This window comes from Onychostoma macrolepis, chromosome 09 (genome assembly GCF_012432095.1).
Source record: "Onychostoma macrolepis isolate SWU-2019 chromosome 09, ASM1243209v1, whole genome shotgun sequence".
Taxonomy (NCBI): domain Eukaryota; kingdom Metazoa; phylum Chordata; class Actinopteri; order Cypriniformes; family Cyprinidae; genus Onychostoma; species Onychostoma macrolepis.
Window position 1 is genome coordinate 18,363,390 of NC_081163.1, and position 21,801 is coordinate 18,385,190.

General features: G+C 37.6%; 1 protein-coding gene across 2 annotated transcripts in view; it reads right to left on the reverse strand.

Moving 5' to 3' along the window:
• acvr2aa (activin A receptor type 2Aa) overlaps positions 1-21,801 on the reverse strand; it is a 59,912-nt gene that overhangs the window by 13,346 nt on the left and 24,765 nt on the right. The window contains exons 2-4 of one of the 2 annotated variants that reach the window (XM_058786279.1): positions 20,302-20,512; positions 14,085-14,230; positions 8,994-9,148 (exon numbers count right to left, since the gene is read on the reverse strand). In XM_058786279.1, coding sequence (XP_058642262.1) covers positions 8,994-9,148; positions 14,085-14,230; positions 20,302-20,512 — 512 coding nt within the window. The remainder of the gene's footprint in view (positions 1-8,993; positions 9,149-14,084; positions 14,231-20,301; positions 20,513-21,801) is intronic. The other variant, XM_058786280.1, reaches the window with a different exon arrangement.

Consider the following 21,801-nt stretch of genomic DNA (forward strand, 5'->3'; position numbering starts at 1 on the left):
CCGCTTATCAAATAAGCTAATCCCAATTATTCAAGTGAATCAGTGCAAGAAAGCAATATAGATGGCATCTGTAGGCACGGATCCAACCCCTGCCGGGGTGCTTGCTGTACTTGGCATGCAACGCAAAGAGTGAATCCACAAATTTCACATAAAATAAATAAATAAATAAATAATATATATATATATATATATATATATATATATATATATATATATATATATATATATATATATATATATATATACACACACACAAATAAATATAAATGCAATACACAGTAATACATATAAAACTGAAAAAATAATAAATAATTGTTTTTCTAAAAAAAAAAAAAAGTACAGATGTGTGTAATATAAATATATAATGTGTTTATTTATATAAGATAAAAACATAAAACATTTAGAAATGTATATAAAACAACAATTTGTTTAAAGGGGTCATATGACGTTGTTAAAAAGAAAATTATTTGGTGTATTTGGTGTAAGGCAATGTGTTTATGTGGTTTAAGGTAAAAAAAAACAAAAACATTATTTTCCACATAATATACATTATTGCTCCACTATGTTCCGCCTTTCTGAAACGCGTCGATTTTTACAAAGCTCATTGTTCTGAGAAGCGAGGTGTGCTCTGATTGGCCAGCTATCCAGTGTGTTATGATTGGTCGAATACCTCAAGCGTGTCACGGAAATGTTACGCTCCTAACCGTATTGTGATGCCGTGTCCCGGAGCGACAACACAAAAACAATGAAACCCATTATAAAGAGGCATTTGTTGCTTAACTTTTATAAAGAATCTCTCTTTGGGTTTGAGACTTTAGTCTTTGCAACTTTAGGGAGCTTATCTATGCATGAACAGCTTGTAACAGAGAAAGAAAAACTTGAAATCACATCATATAACCCCTTTTAACTAACTTAATGCCACACTGCAAAACTTTCTTTATGGTCCAAAAACCATTTACTTTTTTTCTTTAATCAAATATAAGCAGAAATAAGTAAAATATAGCTGGAAGACAAATTACCCGAATACATTCTTTACAGGTGTCTTGTGAAATTCCCCTTAAAACTCTGTAACAACAACCTACTTCCTTTTGTTAGTCGTAAGTGCTCGAATAGAGAAAAAAAAAGAACTTCATTTGGCCTCCTTTTGAAACAAATGCCCAATAAGTAGGTAGGATGAAGAAAGACTGTCCACAGAGCACCTGCTGGATTGTGGTTTGGAGTTCAGGCAAAAGTAGGACAAATGCAGAACAGGCATGTTTTTATATGTGGCCTACATTTCCACCAACTGAACATGGGGGGGAAGGCACGATTGTTCTGAACTGAGACTCCTTAGCATATGGATCTGGGTTGTTAACTAACTTTTTCCAAGTCCTCAAGGAAACAAATGCTGGAGAAAAGTACATCGCAAGACTGTGGGTGGGTGGAGACAAGGTTAAAGAACACAACATCCATCACACAGAGAAGAAAAACACGAAACGGTGAGGATGCAGGCGAGAAAGCGAATACTTCTGAGATGGCAATGCTTTGCTGTTACACAAACTGAGAGAGTCGACGCGTAATGAGGGAGGATGGAGGTACAGGAGGGACTGAGCTCCTGAGGGGGACGTAAAGAAAACAACCCTCACCCTGACCTCACACACCTACACACACACACGGGTCAGGGTCATGTTTACTTTTCCATTTGCCTAAATGTCAGTCACTAAGCAGACACCAGTCATAAACATGACGACAATAGGTCTTACGGGAAGCGTTTGCCCCTGGGGCAGCGGCCGTGGATGGAGGCACAGACTGACATTTTTAAAGCATTCCTTTTCTAAAATAGAGAAAAAGAAAAACACCACAGGTAATTTAAGAGGGCTATCCGTCTACCCAGACGCCTGTGGCAGATATAGTATGTCAGAGTGCAGGTTACTGGAGTTGTTTGGTTTATTCAATGCCTGAAAATAAAGAGACCAGTGGAAAAAGTCCAGAGGACACAATTGTTTTGCATGTGACTTCCACGTGAAGCATTCATACAGGCATTTATTCATACCACTGATGTCCTTAATTCTCATTTCTCAGCCTATACTTTGAATAACTGGTAGGGCTGGGTATCGTTCAAAAATGTTCAATACCGATACCTCGAGTTCGATACCGGTTCCTGAACGATACTTTTTTCGATACCAATTTTATGAAATCAGTTTTAACAAGATTACATTATCTCAAAAAACTATTATTTCAGCTTGTTGACATTTATACGGACTCAAAAGTCTCATCTCCTAAGCCACTGCACAAAGGAACAAAATATATCCAACACAATAAATCAGTGCAAATAATTTTAATAAAGTTCAAATAGTTTTCAGTTTACACATCTGTTAGGCTACATTTACACTAGTGCGTGTTCAATTTAAAACACATAGCTCAGACAGAATCATCATTTCTATTCATTTATTCTAGGTTGTTAAAGACTTCAAGAAATTGAAAATCTTTATCCACTTTCATAAGTGGAGTTTTATTTTCTTTCACCATATGTTTTATTGTTATTAAATTCTGGTGTAGTATGTCTAATTATTTGAATGCTTAAAAACAACTTAAGTTTATTCAAATTTATCCTTAAAATAGCCTTATGAAATATTTTATTTTTCCTCAGAAATTCCGTGTTCTGTATCTGGTTTTCAAATGAAGGCATAAAACATTAATTTCATTTATCTTTAAATTATTGAAAATCAAAGTTTATTATTTATTTAGGCAAACAAAGGGAGTTTACAATTAAAATTAAAACATGGAAGAAATGTTTTGAGATCATTACTAAAAAAAAAAAATAATAATAAAGTTTTAATAATTTTAATAGCAGCAGTATGTACTGTCTGCTGAACAATAGTACTGTAATATATTTCTGCCGCAGTGTCTTCCACATTAAACCGAACTTTTATTTTGACGGGTTGCCGTGAATACCTTTACAGTTCTGTGTGTATACGATATGACGCTAGTTTTACTCAAATCAAACGGTAAAAATGCTCATGAAGTGACTCTCAGAGCAGTTCTGGAGATGTTGTTCATGTGTTTATGTCCTCAATTAGTGAGACGGCAGACGCTGAAATCACCGCTTCAGTCAATGTGTAGTAGCAGGCTGCTCCATACGCTTCCGAGTCGCTCTCGCGGATGTCAAACACTGATCAAAACACTGATGGATCAATCTGCGCCACGTCGCTTCTAGTCGAACACACCTAGGCCTCACTGACCTTGATGAGATTAACCCCTTAGGTATCGAAATTTGGCACCGAACGAGAAGACGTTTTTCGATACTCGGTGGTATTGAGGCAATTCGGTCGGTGCCTAAAAAGTAACGAAGTCGATACCCAGCCCTAATAACCAAGTATAGGTCTCTGCAGCTAAGTAATGGGAGTTACCAGATCGGGGCGTTTTTCGACCATGTTACCTGATTGGCTGAAGTCATAGTGACGGTAGGTTTAGGGGTGGGGTTAGGTCAAGGGGATCATTTTGATTGCATGATTTAGAAACACCCATCAGTTTGAAAACGCCCAGCAATTCAGAAACACCCAATTTTGCTCTGCAGAGACCTCAATCTCCAAGCAACTGGTTAAAAAAAAAAAAAAAGATAATTTAAGCAATACTTCTTCAGATATGTCGTTTGCTTTCATTTATACATAAACATTCTGTATCAATCAGGTCACAGTCAAGTTTGTTTTTGAATTCAGCATACAAGGACAACTCAAAGATGTGGCTTCGTTATTTTGTGATGAGTCAAGTACCTTCAATTCAGACGTATTCAATGATGGACATTTTTATATTGATTCATGTCTGAATAGTTTTTAATACACTGAACAAATTAAACCTTTTTTTAATTTTTTTTATTAGGACTGTTATTAAGTTTACTATAAATATGTATGGGAAAAAAAAAAGAAAAGAAAAAAAAAAAAGATATCTCTCACCTAACAGAAAGCCACCCTAAGGTCCATGACTGTTTACCAAGACTATACTTTAAGAAGAACGCATAGAATGCATCTGGGATAACTTGAAAATTTGGGGCCCTGAAAATTTTGTGGGCTTTTGATCTCTTGTGAATTATTTACATACAGTAATTCATTTGGAAGACACATTTAGACCAAAGCAATAGACAACGGTTTGCTGTAACAAATGGAAGTGTAGGCAGCATATATATAATGTAATGCAGAGCTAAATCCTTACAGAACTAAAAGGACTTCTTAGTGCCAGAGTGTTTCTTATCAGTACTGGCACACGGGTGGATAAAAACATCAATGTGATGTTTTGTATTAAACCTTCAGGATGGACTAAATCTCAAGAGGAATCAGGCAACAATCTTTGGCTCCAGAAACGCTGAATGACCAGTTGATTTCCTTTACTTGGTCTTGGGCTGCCCAACATTACTGTTCAATCACCCTCTGGGAACACAAAGCGATTTAAAAAGGTTTTAAAAGGGCAATATCTTATTTTATTTCCCCCCTGAGGTCCCCTTATAATGTTAGTCAAGGTTTCCTGGTCTAAAAGTTAAATATCCTGGTCATAATTCAGTTTTTCCTGACCATTTGCAACTTTTTTTCTAGCCCCAAGAAAACAGGCTGCTTTCACCGTTAGTGTGATATGGAAAGTGATTTCTGAGAAAAAAATCATATAAAAAAAAAAAAACAGAATAATCTATATAATCACTATACTACTGCATTACTTCCTGGGAGAGAAAAATCCAGTTTTACATAACATGACCCTTTTAAAACTAGCAAGGCATTTTTATATTTTGCTGTTACAGATTTATTTAGCTCATGGACGAACATCCGTCAAGAAGCACATTCATGCAAATGTACATACAGCTCAGGACTCATCAGGGAATAATCTTAGTTCATTCCAGTTTTTAAGAGCTTTGCCTCTCTGGCCAAAACTGCAAATGAGTGCTGCAGAGACCCACAGCCTCACAACTTTCAAAGGTATCAAATCACTGATTTTTCATGTGTATTTGAGTGTGTGCGCTGAAACGGAGAATGTCCAAGGGGTGACACTGATGCAATATGACAGTTTGCCATGAATCTTTCAATATGACTGCAAATGTTTTATAGGTTAAGTACAATAAAAGCACTTTAAGCTGTTCCCCATTCCCACATTCATAACATTCATCTTTGCATACATTTGCTGCATGCTTGGAGACGTGCATTTTTAACCTCAGTACTGCCATTTTACCATGCACCTAAATCAAGGGATCTCTGCCTGAATCCCCTGAATCAGTGAGGATTTTGTATTTGTTATCCGTGCACTGAAAGTCAGAACATCACAGATTGATGAGGCAATGTGCAGGGATAAACGCAAAATAAAACCAGTGGGATATTATAGGAAAATGTGCTAACAAAAACAAAGGGGTGCTCTTGACAGCAATGAAGAAAAGGTTTAAAATGAGGTTCCAACATAATCTTGAGGGGAAAAAAGAAAAGAAAAGATGAATGAGTCAGGCTTCTCTTACCTCTATCATTATATGAAAGGCGTGCTAGTTGAGGAAGGAAAGAGGAAATCAAGTGTTAGTTTTAGTTTAACGTATTTGAGATGGAAAGACGTGATGGGGAATTTAACGATTTCTTCAAGAACGAGTTAATGCGTTTCTCACTATTTCTGTAGGTACTTTCACTTGCTAGCCAACACAATACAATTTTACAGGTTAACCCAATTACATCTGTCCAAAAGATTGAACATTTATGTTATACTTTTTTTCAAGTGAAAAATACTTTCTTCTACTTTAATGTGCAGAGACTGAAAGTAAGGCATTCAGAGGTTGTTCTTGTCTGAAAAATGTCCTGACATAGCAACATTTACTCTATCAATGGCTTGTGTTTGGGATGGGGCAATCTATTTGTCCAACCAATGATTTGGGGATTTTTTATTTTCACAATTCTGTTTGGTGACACTTATGCTGCTAAAAGCACATGCTTCACAAGATAAAACGGCGAAGACTGATGCAGGTGTGGGCCTCAAGTAGATATTCTGATAAACATCTTGCCTTTTTTTATTTTTATTTTTTGGCTTGTCTGTGATTTTAACTTTGTGTAAGTGAATATAACTGGAAAGAATGAACCTTCAGCCCCAAGGACACCGCTCAACGGTTGCTGCTTATACCTGAGGCCAAATCTGCATGTTACAGCAACTGCCAGACTTCTACAAGACTCTGAGAGACTTTACCAAATAAAACTGTCAACAAGGAACAATTCCGAATATTTCAAAAGATCGGGCATAAATTGCTACCAATCAGGAAGTAAAACCAATCTGCATTCCCATTCATAGATACAATATAATATTGTACTCCTGTCAGACAACCAACACAGGAACAGGAACAGGAACATTTTAACCATGACTTAAAAACAAAATGACAATAAGAAAATAGTGTTTTCAGAGCTGTGGTGCAGCAGTCTTCCCTCCCCATATACCAAAACATTTCCTGACTAATGCAATAAAAAATACAAAGCACAAAAAAAGGTGAGTAAAAATAAAAACCATGATTTAAATAAAGATAGCTGTGGAATGAGTTTAGGCACATGCACCAGAACTAAAATATGAATAGAAAAAAAATGGACCTGCACGTGAATGCAGGATCTGACCCAATGACCTTTTCTGCAAATTCTGCAAAATGCATGCAGCTGCCTGAATGCCCTTTCCTTCCAGAAATAAAAATTTCCCGTCCTCGCAGTGAAGCCAAGCACTTAATGCGGTTAAAGCACACTGTTCTCTCTCTCCTGAGGGGCATGTTAGGTCTTGGGTCCTAGTAAGAAAACCGTTAAATAATCAAGAAGCTACTCTCTGCTTTCTAAATGGTATGAGACTCTAAAGTGGAGGCTGGGGGCCAAATGTTTTAAAAGAAGACATTATTTTTAACTACATGCTTTAAAATGGCCTGAGAATTGATGGGGAAACATTTCAATCAGAGCTATTCAAAACAATGTTAATGACAACTGCTAAGGGCATCATAAAACGATTCTCATCTATGTTGATAAAGTGCCCATGTAAATGCACACAGTAACCACCATCAGGCCACCGTGTACAGTTAAAGATCTAAATGAGATGTATCGTGCATTTCCGGATTGCAGTGAAAATGTTTATAAAGATCATATCATTGAGTAAAAGAACTAACTGCCGAAGTTACAGCAAGACAAGAGAGGAGTCTTTAACCAAATAAAAAGAGCAAACCGTAATAAATATCAAGTCAGACAGTGCTCACGTTACTCGTATTTGTACACTTGAGCTGTACAAATAAGTTGTGAGAGTTTAGCTCATCTAGCTTAGCACTGAACACTAGAAAGAAAGGTTATATCACAAATGTAGCAACCACCCTGTAATAATAGCTCCTCTGAAAGTCAGAAGAAAGCAAAATGTTATTTATCAACAGACAGTGAGCAAGGTTTTGGACAGTAATGGTTTCATCACTGAAGAAAGAAAGAACTAAAGCCTTTTTCTGCACTCAAATGTCTTAGTCGATGAAATAGATTTTCAAAGAAATTACATTTCTAAACATTTCAAAACAAGCAGATTTCTTTGTGGTACTTTGCGAAATGCCACATTTCCTGTCAACACGTTACAAAATCGTTTCTGGCAATCTTGCAATGTTTGTGACGCAGTAGAGTGACAGCTAGAACCAAAATTCTAGAGGAAATGATCGATCAAAACAAAAAGTACATTAGTATATAAACTACCATTTAAAGGATTGGGGCCAGTATGATTATTTTGCTCACTAAGATTGCATTTATTTGCTCAAAAATACAGTAAAAACAGTAATATTGTGAAATGTTATTACAATTTAAAATGACTATTTTATATTTTAATTGATGGTAAAAATCCTTACACTTTTTTTTCTTCTTCTCTTTAATTTTTTAAGATACTTTGATGAAGAGCAAGTTCAAAACAGCATTCATTTGAAATAGAAACCTTTTGTAACAATGCAAAATCTTTCTCACTTTTGATCAGTTTAATGTGTCCCTGCTAAATAAAAGTATTAATTTCTTTCAAAATAATAATAAATAAACAAAATAAAATGTTTTCTTGCTCCAAAATAACTTTCTCCCCCCCCTCCCATTTTTCCATATCTCCTGCCCCACCACCTGTCAAACCCCTACAATTTTTCTAGTTGATATACCATTAGGGAAGTTGCAAATGCAATTTTATATTAACTAAGTGTTGTAATAATCCCTGAGGCCTTCTGACGGCTGCATTAAGAGCTAATAAAGTTCCCTACATATCAAAAACAAGTTTGGGCTGATCATGATACTCGATATCAGCAGGGCTATGGGGATGTTTCATCTGTCAGATCTGGCCTACATAACGCTGAAACGCAATCGGGGAATTCCAAATGCTCACCTGACACTAAGGTAACCCTTTGTGCCCACAGAGACCATATATCAGCCCAGCACACATAAATGCATCTGCTCCGAGCTGCTAAAGATGTCCTGCAAGGCTAAGGATAAACAGTAAGGATTTTTTTTCACGCTGACCCAGCAGTTCAGATTTTTACTTCACTGGATAATACTATAATTCAGAAGTAGATGTGAACCTCAACACTAGTCACACACAGGGGTAAAGGTCACCTGATTGCTCATGTCTTGTGTTATGTCAGCTCTGTTATCTCGTCTTTCTGGTGGGAGAAGAGGGTGCTGAAACACAACCATGTCCTGACAGATCTAGTTTGATTTCAGCTGACAGTGTGTTTGAGCTTAAGTGAGTGTGACATTGAGCACATTAGATCCCTGAAATCACTGTCATTCACATCAACAGGAGGTGCTGCCCAGGGGAAATAACAGCTCCCAATAGCACCGTTTCTAGTGGCATGAAAATGTTCTGATACACTGACACTCAAGAGCTACAGTGATAAGAGCAGATGGATTTTGCAACATTGTGCTACATGTGATTCACTGACATTAGTGTTTCACTTCAAAATATGGAAATACTTCTCTCATTTTACGAAAAGTGAATCAAAACACATGCATTATACAGTAGAGATATCAATTTACCTGGGTAGGCACCAGAACAGGTGGATACGCCAGCTTGTGATGTCGATACATCCAGAAGGAGAGCAGGACAATGGCCGTGATGGCCATGATGGGCACGATGGAGTACAGAAGGGTACTGAACAGTGGTGGCTTCTGGGTGAAGGGGTTTGATGTTGCTAGGGAGAGAAGAAGAATGAGAGAGTTCAGTACCGATCAACACTTTTTAATAGGTGCACGATTACACTCCTGTTCAAAAGTTTGGGGTTGGTAATATTTTTTACAAAGTCTCTTTTGCTCACCAAAGCTGCATTTAGTTGAACAAAATACAGTAAAAACAGTACTGCTGTGAAATAATATTACAACTTATAGTACAAAAAAATCTCTTTTTTACAATTTATTCCTGTGATGGCAAAGCTAAATTTTCAGCAATCATGCCATGACATGACATGATCCTTCAGAAATCATTCTAATATGCTTATTTGGTACCAAAGAAACATTTATCATTATTAATGTTGAAAACAGTTGTGCTGCTAAATATTTTTGTATTTTTTTTTTTTAGAGAAATCTTTGATGAAGAGAAAGTCAAAAGTGGTTAAAAAATCTTTACTGTTCCTTTTGAAGAAACAAAAAACAGCAACAACAAGAACAATTTACTGAACCCAAACCTTGGAACCGAAGTGTATGTGACTAGGAATAACTGGGAATTGACTTTGAGGATGTTCACACAAGACACATTCCTATATGCTGTCATGAGTACCATTTACATTCAGTCTTCTAGCAGTTGTTTTAGTCGTGCAAATAAATCAAACAAATAAGGAAATATTTTGAAGGATTTCTCAGATGTGCATATGACAGTTTTAATGTATACAAATATGCTTGCTTATTGTATTCTACCAGTTACGACTGTTACAATATACTGCTATGATTAATTTTAAGTCCAGAAATATTGTAGTTTCCCTCCTAATACATATATGCTATTTTGGAAACCCACACTATTACGATCTCTATTGGCTTAATAAGTGACATGAATGTGAAAAGGGATGACATCAGCATTTGACAGAATGACTTCAGCTTACATTAGCAAGCAGAACCTCAGATGAGAGTTTGCTTCTAATTCCCTCAAGAGGAACACAAACAGATGATGGATGTAAAGTCTGGCACACACTTATTTTATGTCCCACACCTTTTGAACTCGCTAATTGCAATTCTTTCACAGTAGCCTTGAAACAAGGTTGGTTTGATTCCCAGAAGGCTGCTGACAGATTCCGCCTCATGCAAACAGCTTTATTCCAATGCACATGCATCTATGCAAATGCAAATTCCCGTTAAGAGCGGTTCAACGGAAATGCACGAGTGTGCGCTTGAGGGAGAATAGCACGCATGCTTAGTCAGTGCACACAGTGGCTCTCGGTTTCTCTGCATCTAGTGCCAGAGATCGGATTGGGCTGTGGCTGCTGGCCAGAGATGCAGCGATCCCTTGCTCTTATGTTATGGCAGAGCATTTCCCATTCACCCGGGCTGACCACAGGACCATGTGCGCAACCCACCCGGTCGAACTTCAGCTGAACACGTATTAGCTTCGGTCCAGCAGAGAGAGATCTCATTCATGATGCCATTTCTTCTCTTTCGTGCCAGCTATGGACTTGGAAGTGGGTTAAGGACTCTGGCTTAATCCATAAGCACAAGAAAAAAAAAAAAAACACACACATCCAGCCCCAACAAACCCACTCTCATCCGACCCTACTCTACCCTTCCCCCACTCAGCGGGCAGAATGGCCACACACAGCTGTGGGGCATGAGAGTACCCGGTCACAAGGTCATAAAAAGCACACAGCTCCATGCTCGCAGAAAGCGAATTCTGAGAAACTCCAGTGTGCTTTGTGCAACTCTTCATGTCCCTGTGGGTTTTTGTATTTCATATCAAGATCATTCCATATGGAGTGAGTCAGTGCTGGAAATAGACCCATTACATAAGCACGAGTGAGACCCCCCTCCCCACCTACCTCCTCTGCTACTGAAGTACTGAAGACTCTTCTACCCACTGCATTTGCACTGATACCGACAGTTGTAGTGTCAAAACTCATCAGGCAGAGCGCAACCAGTACTGCACGCAACTAAATCGGGCCATGTTTTCAAGAGACCGCGAGCAGATAATAAATCACGATTGCTGAAACGTACAACTGCCCCCCTGCAGGGAGCTGAGAGCACTGGGCCAGTAGATTAGAACCGCTGGGTCTGTATTCGCTGACATGCCTCCATCCTCCATTCCTCATTTAGTTAAGAGGATGTTGATGTCAGTGTTTACTCAGAAGAGATAAAGCGACCAGATCAGCCTCGGTAATCTAAAAGACACGGTCATCTCTGGGGCTGCGAGAGCACGTTCTGCTGTTGAAAGCCTAAAGACTGCAAAGCAAACTGATGTCTTCTATATGATAGATCACGATCTTCTAAATGTTTCATTTTAGGATGGATGGATGAAAGCCAAACAGCTCTGAGTTGCCAAATTACAGAATCGCTCAATATAGATGGTTGTTCAGAAGCTATGCTCATGTTCAGTTTATGTATTTTGAGGATCTACTGTAGCGGATGAAGATGGTTCAAAATCTGTAATGTTATGCTTAAACATTTCAGAAGAGAAACAATGTAAAACTGAAATATTGCTATTTATTCAATCATTCTGTTCCTAAAAATTCAACATTACAGCTGATTCAGCCTTAGAATTTGGTTTAACAATGCTAAACAATAAGTAGTAGGCCTACTTTTTGTAAAATATAAAGTTGCCTTCCATTTTTCTTAATTTTTTTTTTTTAATACAACACAACTAATGTGAATGTACGGTTTACTTAAAGGTAATAATAATAAAAACAGATGCATTTCTGCCTCTAAAACACCTAGCAAACATTCTGATAACTTTCACAGCTACTCCATGATTATTTTCAAAAATATGCTTAAGCCAGATATTTCATGTTCATCGCTTGCATCTACTTTAGCTCCATCCAATGTGTCTGAGCTTGTTCACACAGGCATGCTTAGTTTTTTTTTGCGATTCTGATATTAAATAGCACCTGAATTTATAAAAGCCTCCGGTTGCAGCAACATCACAAGAATCAATTTCGATTTTACAGAGAAACCTCCCGCTCTAAAAAGAACTTCTTTTGCATTGAAGTAAAGCTAAAAGTAAAGGTTATAAAACATGAAAAGTCCTGATGAGCTGCATTAGTGAGATAACATACGAGACAGACAACAAGCTCTACATTCAAAAGCAGATTAATCTGCAGCCATTGAACTGTGCAGTGGTCACGAGAAATGAAGATATGAATAAGAGCCAATGTATAGAGTAATTAACAGAGCTTTTGTCAGTGGTGATTTAGTGGCTGGGGTCAAGATAAGCATATCTTTTCATCAGAGAAATGTAAAATTATCTGAACAAAATGAATGAATAAATCCAAGTCCCCAACATCTTTCGCTTAAAAGCAAATCTGTAATTTGATATTTCCGAATCAAATGTTAAAATCAAGGTAAAACTATAGAAAGAAGGCACAATGAACTAACTGGAACATCTATTCAAAAGCTAAATTGCACACCCATGAGATACTATCAAACTCAAATAGCTCACACAAACCGAACCTCAACAATGTCACTTTCTTAGATGGATATTGAAAACAGACCAAAAAAACATGCAGAACAAACTTCAGCAGCAATATTCCAACAGGAAATCATAACGAACATTTACACCGTAACACTTTAGAAAACCAGTGCCTAAACAGCCAGTTAATTTAATATAAACATCATAACATTGATATTAGGGTTGTGCCGAAGACGATTGTATCGTGTATCGACGATAGTCAGAGATATCGCCTGTGGATGATGCCTTTGACGACAGCAAGACGATTATTATTATTTTTATTATTATTATTATTATTAGGCTAGTAATACAATCTAATTAATATTAGGGCTTATTTGTTGCATTATATTTATTTTTCTGCATTTTTACAGTGTTTCGCATTATTATAACCAATCACACGATTATGCTGAGCTTATGAATGCAATGGCCAATCAGAGGCGTTCAGATGAGCCATCGCTGGAACAGCGGAGTTCCGCTGTTCAGCGCGCGCTGACTGAATTCTGACTCGCGAGCTCTCTCATCATAAACAACAAAGTGCAGATGTATGTGTGATGTAAGTATAAGAGATTTATTCATCATAGTGTAGATTCACTGATTATAACGGGAGTGTTTTTAAAGTGCATAAACTCGTGCTAGGCCGAGCTTGTGATAATGTTCTTTGGTAATGTAATGTTCTTTGCTTGTTTTCTGTAGCTGCTTTTTGAATAACTGAGGAAATGTAAGCATTATAATTAGTAACTTACGATGTTTCTATTAATTTGCTATCATGTTAAATACAAATTCAGTCATATTAGAAACATTAGGCTGCTTTTAGCCTCACGCTGGAGTTGGTTCACTTTCCGGCAATGAAACGAAGTAAATAAATAATTAAATAAATTAGCACGATAATATCATGCATCGGCGATCTCACAGGCTGACGATAGGACGATATGAAAATTTAGCATATCACCCAACACTAATTGATATGGTATGATGCTTTGCTAAATGCATAAAGGACGGTAAATATCACAACACATAGTAATAGAGAAAGTGCATACGTTGTAAGTGGTCTTCCTAATGTGCATGTTTTAATTAAAGTTTTTCATTAAAGATTTATATTCATAAATAACATGTACCACACAACACTGATGTACAGACTCTACATGCACTGTACAGTTACACAGCACTTATGCATTGAATTGTGGCAGTTAAAAAAAAAAGGTTGCAGCACAAATAATTCAGGAAATGAAACACACTGGGAAAAAACAAACAAACAAACAAAAAAAAAAAAACACTACAATGGAGAGGAAAAGCAGTGAGGCCTGTTATGATTTTTGACACGAACAGTCATGAAAAACACCTGAGAGGTTCTTCGAGGTAATTGATGATTTTGATAATGAGGTCATGAGGTAATATAGGTTATGAGGAGACAAAGACATAAAGGAAGGGTTCACAACGACATGACAATTACATCAGAGGAAGGGGTATAACTGAAGAACTTCCAATACCCTTAAAGACTTTTGTGTCGCTGAGGGGAGCCTTACTCTGAACTGGCTGCATGTCAGGGTTATAGAAGAATTTCTCGTTGCACATGTTGCCCTCGCAGCAGCAGAAGAACACATCCGGGTCCTCCTTCTTCTCAACACACTCAGTGCTGTAAGATAGAGATCAAGCAGATCTGTCAGCCCACAACTGTTGTTCTTTTATGGACATTTTCAGAATTATTTCAAATTTGACACACTAATAGAACAAAATACAACAGTCAATTTTTCAACCACTGAAACTTCTAGGGGACAACATATTTTCAACGTTTCATCAGTTCACCAAAAAAGACAATGAAGGTGCACAACAGTACATACTGATCACATGTAATTCATTTAATTTATTAAATTAAATATGTTATTTAATTAATTTGATTGAAAAACAAAGAAAAACATTGATCGGCAGCACTATTTTTTCTGAATCATAAAAATAATTTTGGCAATAAAATAAAGATGGCATCACATTTGGAGATAATTAAGACATGCATGCTGCAAGGTTTATTTGGATTTTGCTCGGGTTAGAGAGCAAACAAACGGATAAATACACATGGGTGGAAAAAGCCTGTGCCAAAAAGATACTTTTTAAAAACTGGCAGCCCACATCAAAGCAGAGCTCTCAGGTTGGCTTAAAGAAGATAAACAAAGCTTAGCAGCACACCAATAATCCTTAAGATACACACACACAGGTGCAAATGAACAAATAAAAGGGGAATGGATGCCATTCCAGAGGCATTTAATCAGAAAAGTGAGTCCATTCCTGCTTGCGACGCACACGCGCCATAAAGTGTTTGCAATACTTGCTTAGCTACCTAAGGACTTGACATGGCAGTGCAATGTGCATGAGGGAAAAAAAAAACAAAAAAAAACAAAACTTAAATCCTCCAACGAATGAGGTAAACGGGTTCAGCATCATGTTAGGACAAGAGAAGTGCTGCTGCCTTTGCACGCTATCAAAACACCTCTGTTCAGGAGAAACACTTCCTGATCTGCCAGCAGTGCTACCTGTTGCATAGGGGCAGATGGGCTGATAAAACTGTTTTTAATATCTCCCCTATTATGGATGGAGGTTACAAGGTTCACAACCAAACCTCAACATGGAAACATGTTTACACAAGCCTTTATATGAAATCTTGAGAAGGAAGTATTTAGTTAAATTAATGTATGGAGTAATCTCTCTGTGAAGTCCGTAGCATTGATCATGGACAATTTAGACCATTTAGGCAATTTTGAAGTTAAACAATGCTTAAAAAAAAAAAAAAAAAAAAAAAAAAAAAAAAAACCCAGCATACACTACTTTTGAAACGCTTGGGGTCGTTAAGATTTTTTTTTTTTTTTTTTTTAAAGAGCCTCACCAAGGCTGAATTTATTTTAAAATACTGTAAAAATAGAAATGTTGTGAAATAATATTACAATTTTAAGTCTTCAGTGTCAAATGATTCTTTAGAAATTATTCTAATATGCTGATTTGCTGCTCAAAAAGGGATTGACGAACAAAATTTAAAAGAACAGCATTTTTGAAACTGAAATAATTTGTAAATTATGAATGTCTTTACTGTGACTTGATCCAATGAAACGCATATTTTCTATATAATAAATGCATTAATTAAAAATCTTGAGTACAAACTTTGAATGGTAGTGCACCACACAATGCAATATTTATAGCCCTAGTTAATACATTAATCTAATTTGACAATATTTGTAAAATTGCACAAATGTTACAGATGTCAAAACAAAACAAGTGAAAAATTGCACGTCAGCAGCAAAAACATCTTATTTAAAAAATATTTTTAAGTTAAGTTTTTAACAAGACCATATTTGTTAGAATTAAAAAATAATGAAGTTCTTTTTTAACGACAGTACATTGAAGCTTTAAAAATAACTATAAATAAACTGTATATCAATTGCTGCATTTTGTTTTTCAGAAAGATGCAGTAGTAACCTTAAAGTCCGTGTAAAGTCATATTAAAGTGATGTAAAGTGTCCGCTGTCAGCGCTGAAACCACGCCCACTCGTGAGAAAGCAGCCATCTCTCTCAACTGTCAAATACCGCTACAACCTGAATGGATGCTACTGATGCTACCTCTAGTAGCTTAATTGGATTTATACAGCCATACATGTTTGAGTGTGTAAGTTCGTTATTTAATTGTAGACTCGCGACAAGCACGCTCAATGCGCATCAGCGCTGCAGTGAGTTGAAACCTTCTCGTCATCAAGGCGAATGAGGCTCATGGTGGCTTAGCTACGGCAAACACCACGAGAGCGCAAGCTCCGGTACGCTTTGAAAGAGAAAGCGGTACAGCTCGCGTATCCATGCGTTTTTAGATGCAAATTGTGAATGCTCCATGTTTTTAATTTGTATGTATTCTGCCACATATTGATGTCTCTGGGATAAGACCCGAGTATCCATTCACCCTAGGACCGTCCCTGCCTAGAATCTGTATATCTAACATCACAGACATTCAAAAAGACAAACTAAGAACTTGACCTCTCAACATAGTTATTATAGTGTTAGGGGCGGAGCCAAGCTCGGTGGCTCCATACGTACTACCGGCACATCCGGGAACTTAACTGTCAATTTCATCACCACCCCTTTTTAGGGGAAAATAAACTAGACTTCCCATAGACTTACAAAATAGCGGCACAAAGCAACATCCGTACACAGCCGGCATGCGTGAATAACTTAAGAAATCACTAAGATTAAACATGTCAAGTAATTATATGTCCACCCTGCTTGCCATAGAGCGTGAAAGATACATCCACAAACTTAATTTGGTCAATTTAAAAACTCATTCTCCCAGCGTCAAATTGGTGTAACAACCCCACCCAGCGGCCAGAGGCGTCTTACCAGACATTTACTCGTACCTAATCGAATCACCAGTTAAGCCAGTGAATGATTTTACTTCGTATTTGAAAGTAAACATCTTTAAATGTATATATTATGTTCTTATATTTAGAGTACTGAGTGCACTTTTCTGTCCAGCCATACAACTAGCCTAGCTTAGCTTTCGATAGCATCATCCGTAATTCATGATATTTCCATAACAGCAAGATATGGATGATGATGGCAGGTAGCCTGGGCTAAATTTGGGATTTTACAAACATTATTGGTGCACCCAACCACACAACAACTCATGTTGTAAGGTTTGTCCACTTCCTCGATCCGATACTGTATGGCGGTTTGTTTTCCCCTAAAAGTGGGCGTGAATCTGTTCAGAGACATTCTATGACGTTGCGCCGGTTGCGAGTATTGCACCATCGAGCCACCGTTTTAGCCCCGCCCAATAAATCCTGAACACAGAATTGATGAAAAACGGTTTAACTCCACAATTCAGTATTACATAGTTCAGAGTCTTTGTAATGTGTTTCAGCAATACATTTCTAACATTTGTAATGTGTTTAGAAACAATTCTCAGAATTCTCGACACGGACTTTAACTTTTTATTTTAAGACTTGACATTTGAAGATGGTCTAAAGCAAAAGAGTTGTAAAAATTCTGAAAAATCTTTTAGAGCTCATAATTTGTTTAAAAATATATAACAATACACATTCATGAATAAATCAGTATACATAAAATTATTTAATTTAAAAATGTCATGTTTGTGATTTATTTATTTATTTTTTTAATTCATGTAAGCTATAGCTTCTGACCTTTAAATCAAAACATACTCATGATTTTATGACATCAATTACTGCTTTATTTAATTAGAAACAGTTTAAATGTTATTCGTGTATTGTACTTTCATTTTATTAAAAGTAGGCCAACAGTGCCCCCTACGGAATTAAAACTCCTTACTGAACGGGCATTAGGACCCGGGCGGGACGCTGCCGCTGCTGCCACTGCATGTACTATAGAGTGGGGGAACTATTGGCGCTTTTCCACTGCGTTGTACAACTCTGCTCGGCACGGCTCAGTTCGCGTTTCCACTGCAGTTTAGTACTGCTTTAGAGTGGGCGGGATTATTCACGTCTACTACAATTAATTGTATTACGAATTATAATACAACTGGAAAATACTGTAAATTGATAAACTGTTCAGCGCCTGTAGTCCCATTTAGCAACTTGTTAGAAACCGTCTTTTTTAAGAAACGTAACAGTTAAAAAATAAATAAATCAGGAGCGTGGTGTAACTGGTGTGTTTTTTGTCGTAGAATAAAACGTGAAAGTATCTTGAGCCTGTCTGAACCACGGACATAATTTAAGGGATTTAACCAAAATCCCATTCAGAAAACCCATCGACTCTGCGACGATAGAACCCGGAAGTGATAAAATGCTAACTCGCTTTCGGGTTTTTACCTACAAAATGACATCATAGTTCCACCACTCTATTATTGTTTACTCATATTGCACACCAAACGCGTCATTCTGTACTTGCATTCTCAGTTTAAAGGTGCAATAGGTGATTGTCTTCAGAAATATTTTTTGTTATTCTGGTTGAAAGTCTCTTTACATCCTGATAGCAATCTTTAAGTTAAGTGGTCTAAATGTATTTATCTGCATTTATATATTCTGTGGAAGGCGTAGGACCAAGAAATGTTCATCCAATCAAAACATTCGGCCTGAGTGTTTTAATTGGCTTTCCTACCTGCCTGTCAACGTGTGTATTAGCATCCCTCTGCGCACCCTGTTCAGCGTGTTCATGTCTGCTATTGCAGACAGAGCGAGAATGGCAGACAAACATCAACAACCTGATCTTCCTTTATGGTACTTTAGTACTTTTGCTAACTGTGCTATAAAGTTTTCTCACCGGTGAATGATACATGATGTAGCCAAGCGGTTCCCAATTCCAGCCCTCCTCGCTCCCCCCGCTCTGCATATTTTGCATGTCTCTCTTAGTTAACACACCTGATTCAGATAACCAGCTCGTTAGAAGAGAGCTACGTGCATGAACTGTGTTCCGATTGTGACTGTGTTCATTGCTCCCTACTCCCTGAGCAGGGGAAATCCGTTGAAGTTTATTTCACTTCAGAACATTCACTCACGGATTTGCGCTGCACAGCGTCTTCACACACAGACAAAACTTACTAGAGAAGTGTAGTGTGACATAATATACCCCTGTAAATAAATACAATTTAAATTCATGTCTCGCACACTTTAATGCCCTTTGTATGGATCATAAACGCTCGCTTTGAACTGGAATCATGGCGGAATATCTGGTGATGTCTACTTCGCAGGGCACTTATGACTTACGGTCGAATACAACAACCGTCGGATGTGATAAGATATGAAATGTGCAGAGTGGGGAGGGGCACGAGGACTGTAATTGGAAACCGTTTGTTGTCTTCGGTATTCTGCTCTTTGAGCGCATGTGCGTTCAGGGGGCGTGGCTTTGGATGGCGATTGCAGGGAGGGTGGGATGTTCGCTTTCAGCGCTATCAGGCTAAAGTTAGCATTTTCCGAGATCTCCTATTGTACCTTTAAATGCAGCGATCCAAAACAGTGAATCTAAATCACCATTCATGCAAAACTTTGCTTAAAGAATGATCCACACTGCTGACGTGATCTAATCGCTAGCACACCCTGAGCACATGTGAATTAACCTATTCCTCTTATCGGCAAGACACATCTGCATAATTTTTCATATCGGCCGATACCGATATGTACATTTAAAGCCATTGTTGGCCGATTCCAATATCGGTCCGATAATATCGTGCATCCCTACTTAAAATGATGTTGAGTAACAGTGACAGAGGTCAAAAAGCCTCATAAACTACTGGGTTACCAGTTTGAATCATTCTTGAATCATTGTCACATGGACTATTTTACCAATGTCCTTGATATGTTTCTGGACATTGATCATGGTAGTATCCTTGCTGTCTACGGAGGGTCTGAGAGCTCTTGGATTAAATAAAAAATATCTTAATTTGTGTTCCGAAGATGAACAAAGGTCTTACGGGTTGGGAACGACACGAGGGTGAGTAATTAATGACAGAATTTTCGTTTTTGGGTGAACTAACCCTTGAATAAAGTTAATTAAAGTTAGTGCAGTTAGCACTCAATGGACCACGTTAAGACAATGAATTAAAAAAAAAATATATATTTTTTTTTTCAATGAATATATCAATTTTAAAAACTACCAGTCAATTAATCAGAAATGAGCCTTTTTTCCTCCTCACTCCAGTTATTTGTATAAGACTATCTTGCTTTCTTGGTAATGTCAAACAGGCGTAAAACCACTAGAGATTACCTGTCATAACAGTTGACATCATCAAGCCAGCAGCCTTGCTTTACTATTTCAACCGATCCTGACACATTTCGCCAAGTTGCAAAGCAATGAAGTCTCTTGTCCTTCTCTCCCACGCAGGACTCAATACCGCTGCGATTTCCTCGGTTCTCCGAGCTGGGGTTGTAGTTGTAGAACACACACTCTTGTGTCTCTGATCGGCCGAGAATGGCACCTGGAAAAGAAAACCACAGGGGAGGCCGGTTAAGACATGGACTGCCTGCAGTGAGAGCGGAGACCTGCTTCACTGATCACTCACAAGACTTTACACTCAACCCAAAATATAAAGCAAAAAACACAACCAGAAGTCACAAGCTGGCAGCTGAATATCAATCGAAGATGATAGACATTGGAGCTTTATAACAGACATAAAAGTGGTTTAATATAACCCAAAAAAGTGAGATCCACAGAGGACTTCATATTGTTTGCAGAAGCTAATTCACAGGCAACCACATGGCTAAAAAAAAACTAAAAAAACACTAGCAAGAGTTGTGGTTAACCAAAACAACAACCGAAGTAGTAGTGAGCATGATTAACACAGAAGGGCTCTAAAACAGGATGTGGTGGAGGGCGGTTTCCCAACTTCTTCCTGAAACAACCGCAACTAAGATTGTGTTTGAATATGGCACTTAAGTGATGCGATGAGTGTTGGGAAATTATTCAAAACAAACACAGTGTCATCACCATCACTTAAGAGACAAGACGAAAAAAATAAATAAAAATTAATGAACAAAACAAACGGCAAATAGTGGAATCAGATTTTTACTTCACTTGCTAAGCTTGTTCAAAGACACTAGGAATCTTGCACAGGTTAAGCAGACTTAGTCTCGTCTGAATGTTTACAAAAGATGCGTTCTTGCGCTCAAAAACATTTCGATGGAGCGTAACAGAACAGAACGGAAAGTCAAGAGTTAGACACTAGTTTGGCGGCAATCTTGCTTCTATGGGAATCCAGACATTTTGCAACGCTTGAGCTGATGTTATATTGCAGCACAAGGAACAGTTTACGCTTTGGGCCAGGTATTTGAGGACTGGTTGCACAGGTTTAGTGGTGGCACCATGCTGGGTACAGTTGAATGGAACAGAAAACAATGCACGTACACTGCAATAAAGCAATTACAGGAACATTCTTCACATGTCACAAACGGCACTTTTGTATGCTCCAAAAATTCTTAAGCCACTTCTTTCAAGAAAAACAATTAAGTGTGTGCATTCCATGACCATATGGCATCTTCAGTCCAAAAATTCCATTGCATGTCAGTGTTTTTATTACCACAATGACAACAGAAATGGGTCATTAACACCTAATGCATGCATGTATACATGTGCACATAGCGCAAACCAGTGCTTTCTGCATCACTATTTAGGAGTGGCACAGTGAAATAAACAAACTGAATATTAAATAAAATAAAACGCACACTACTGTTAAAAAGCTTGAGGTAAAGCTTTACTTTTTGAAAGAAA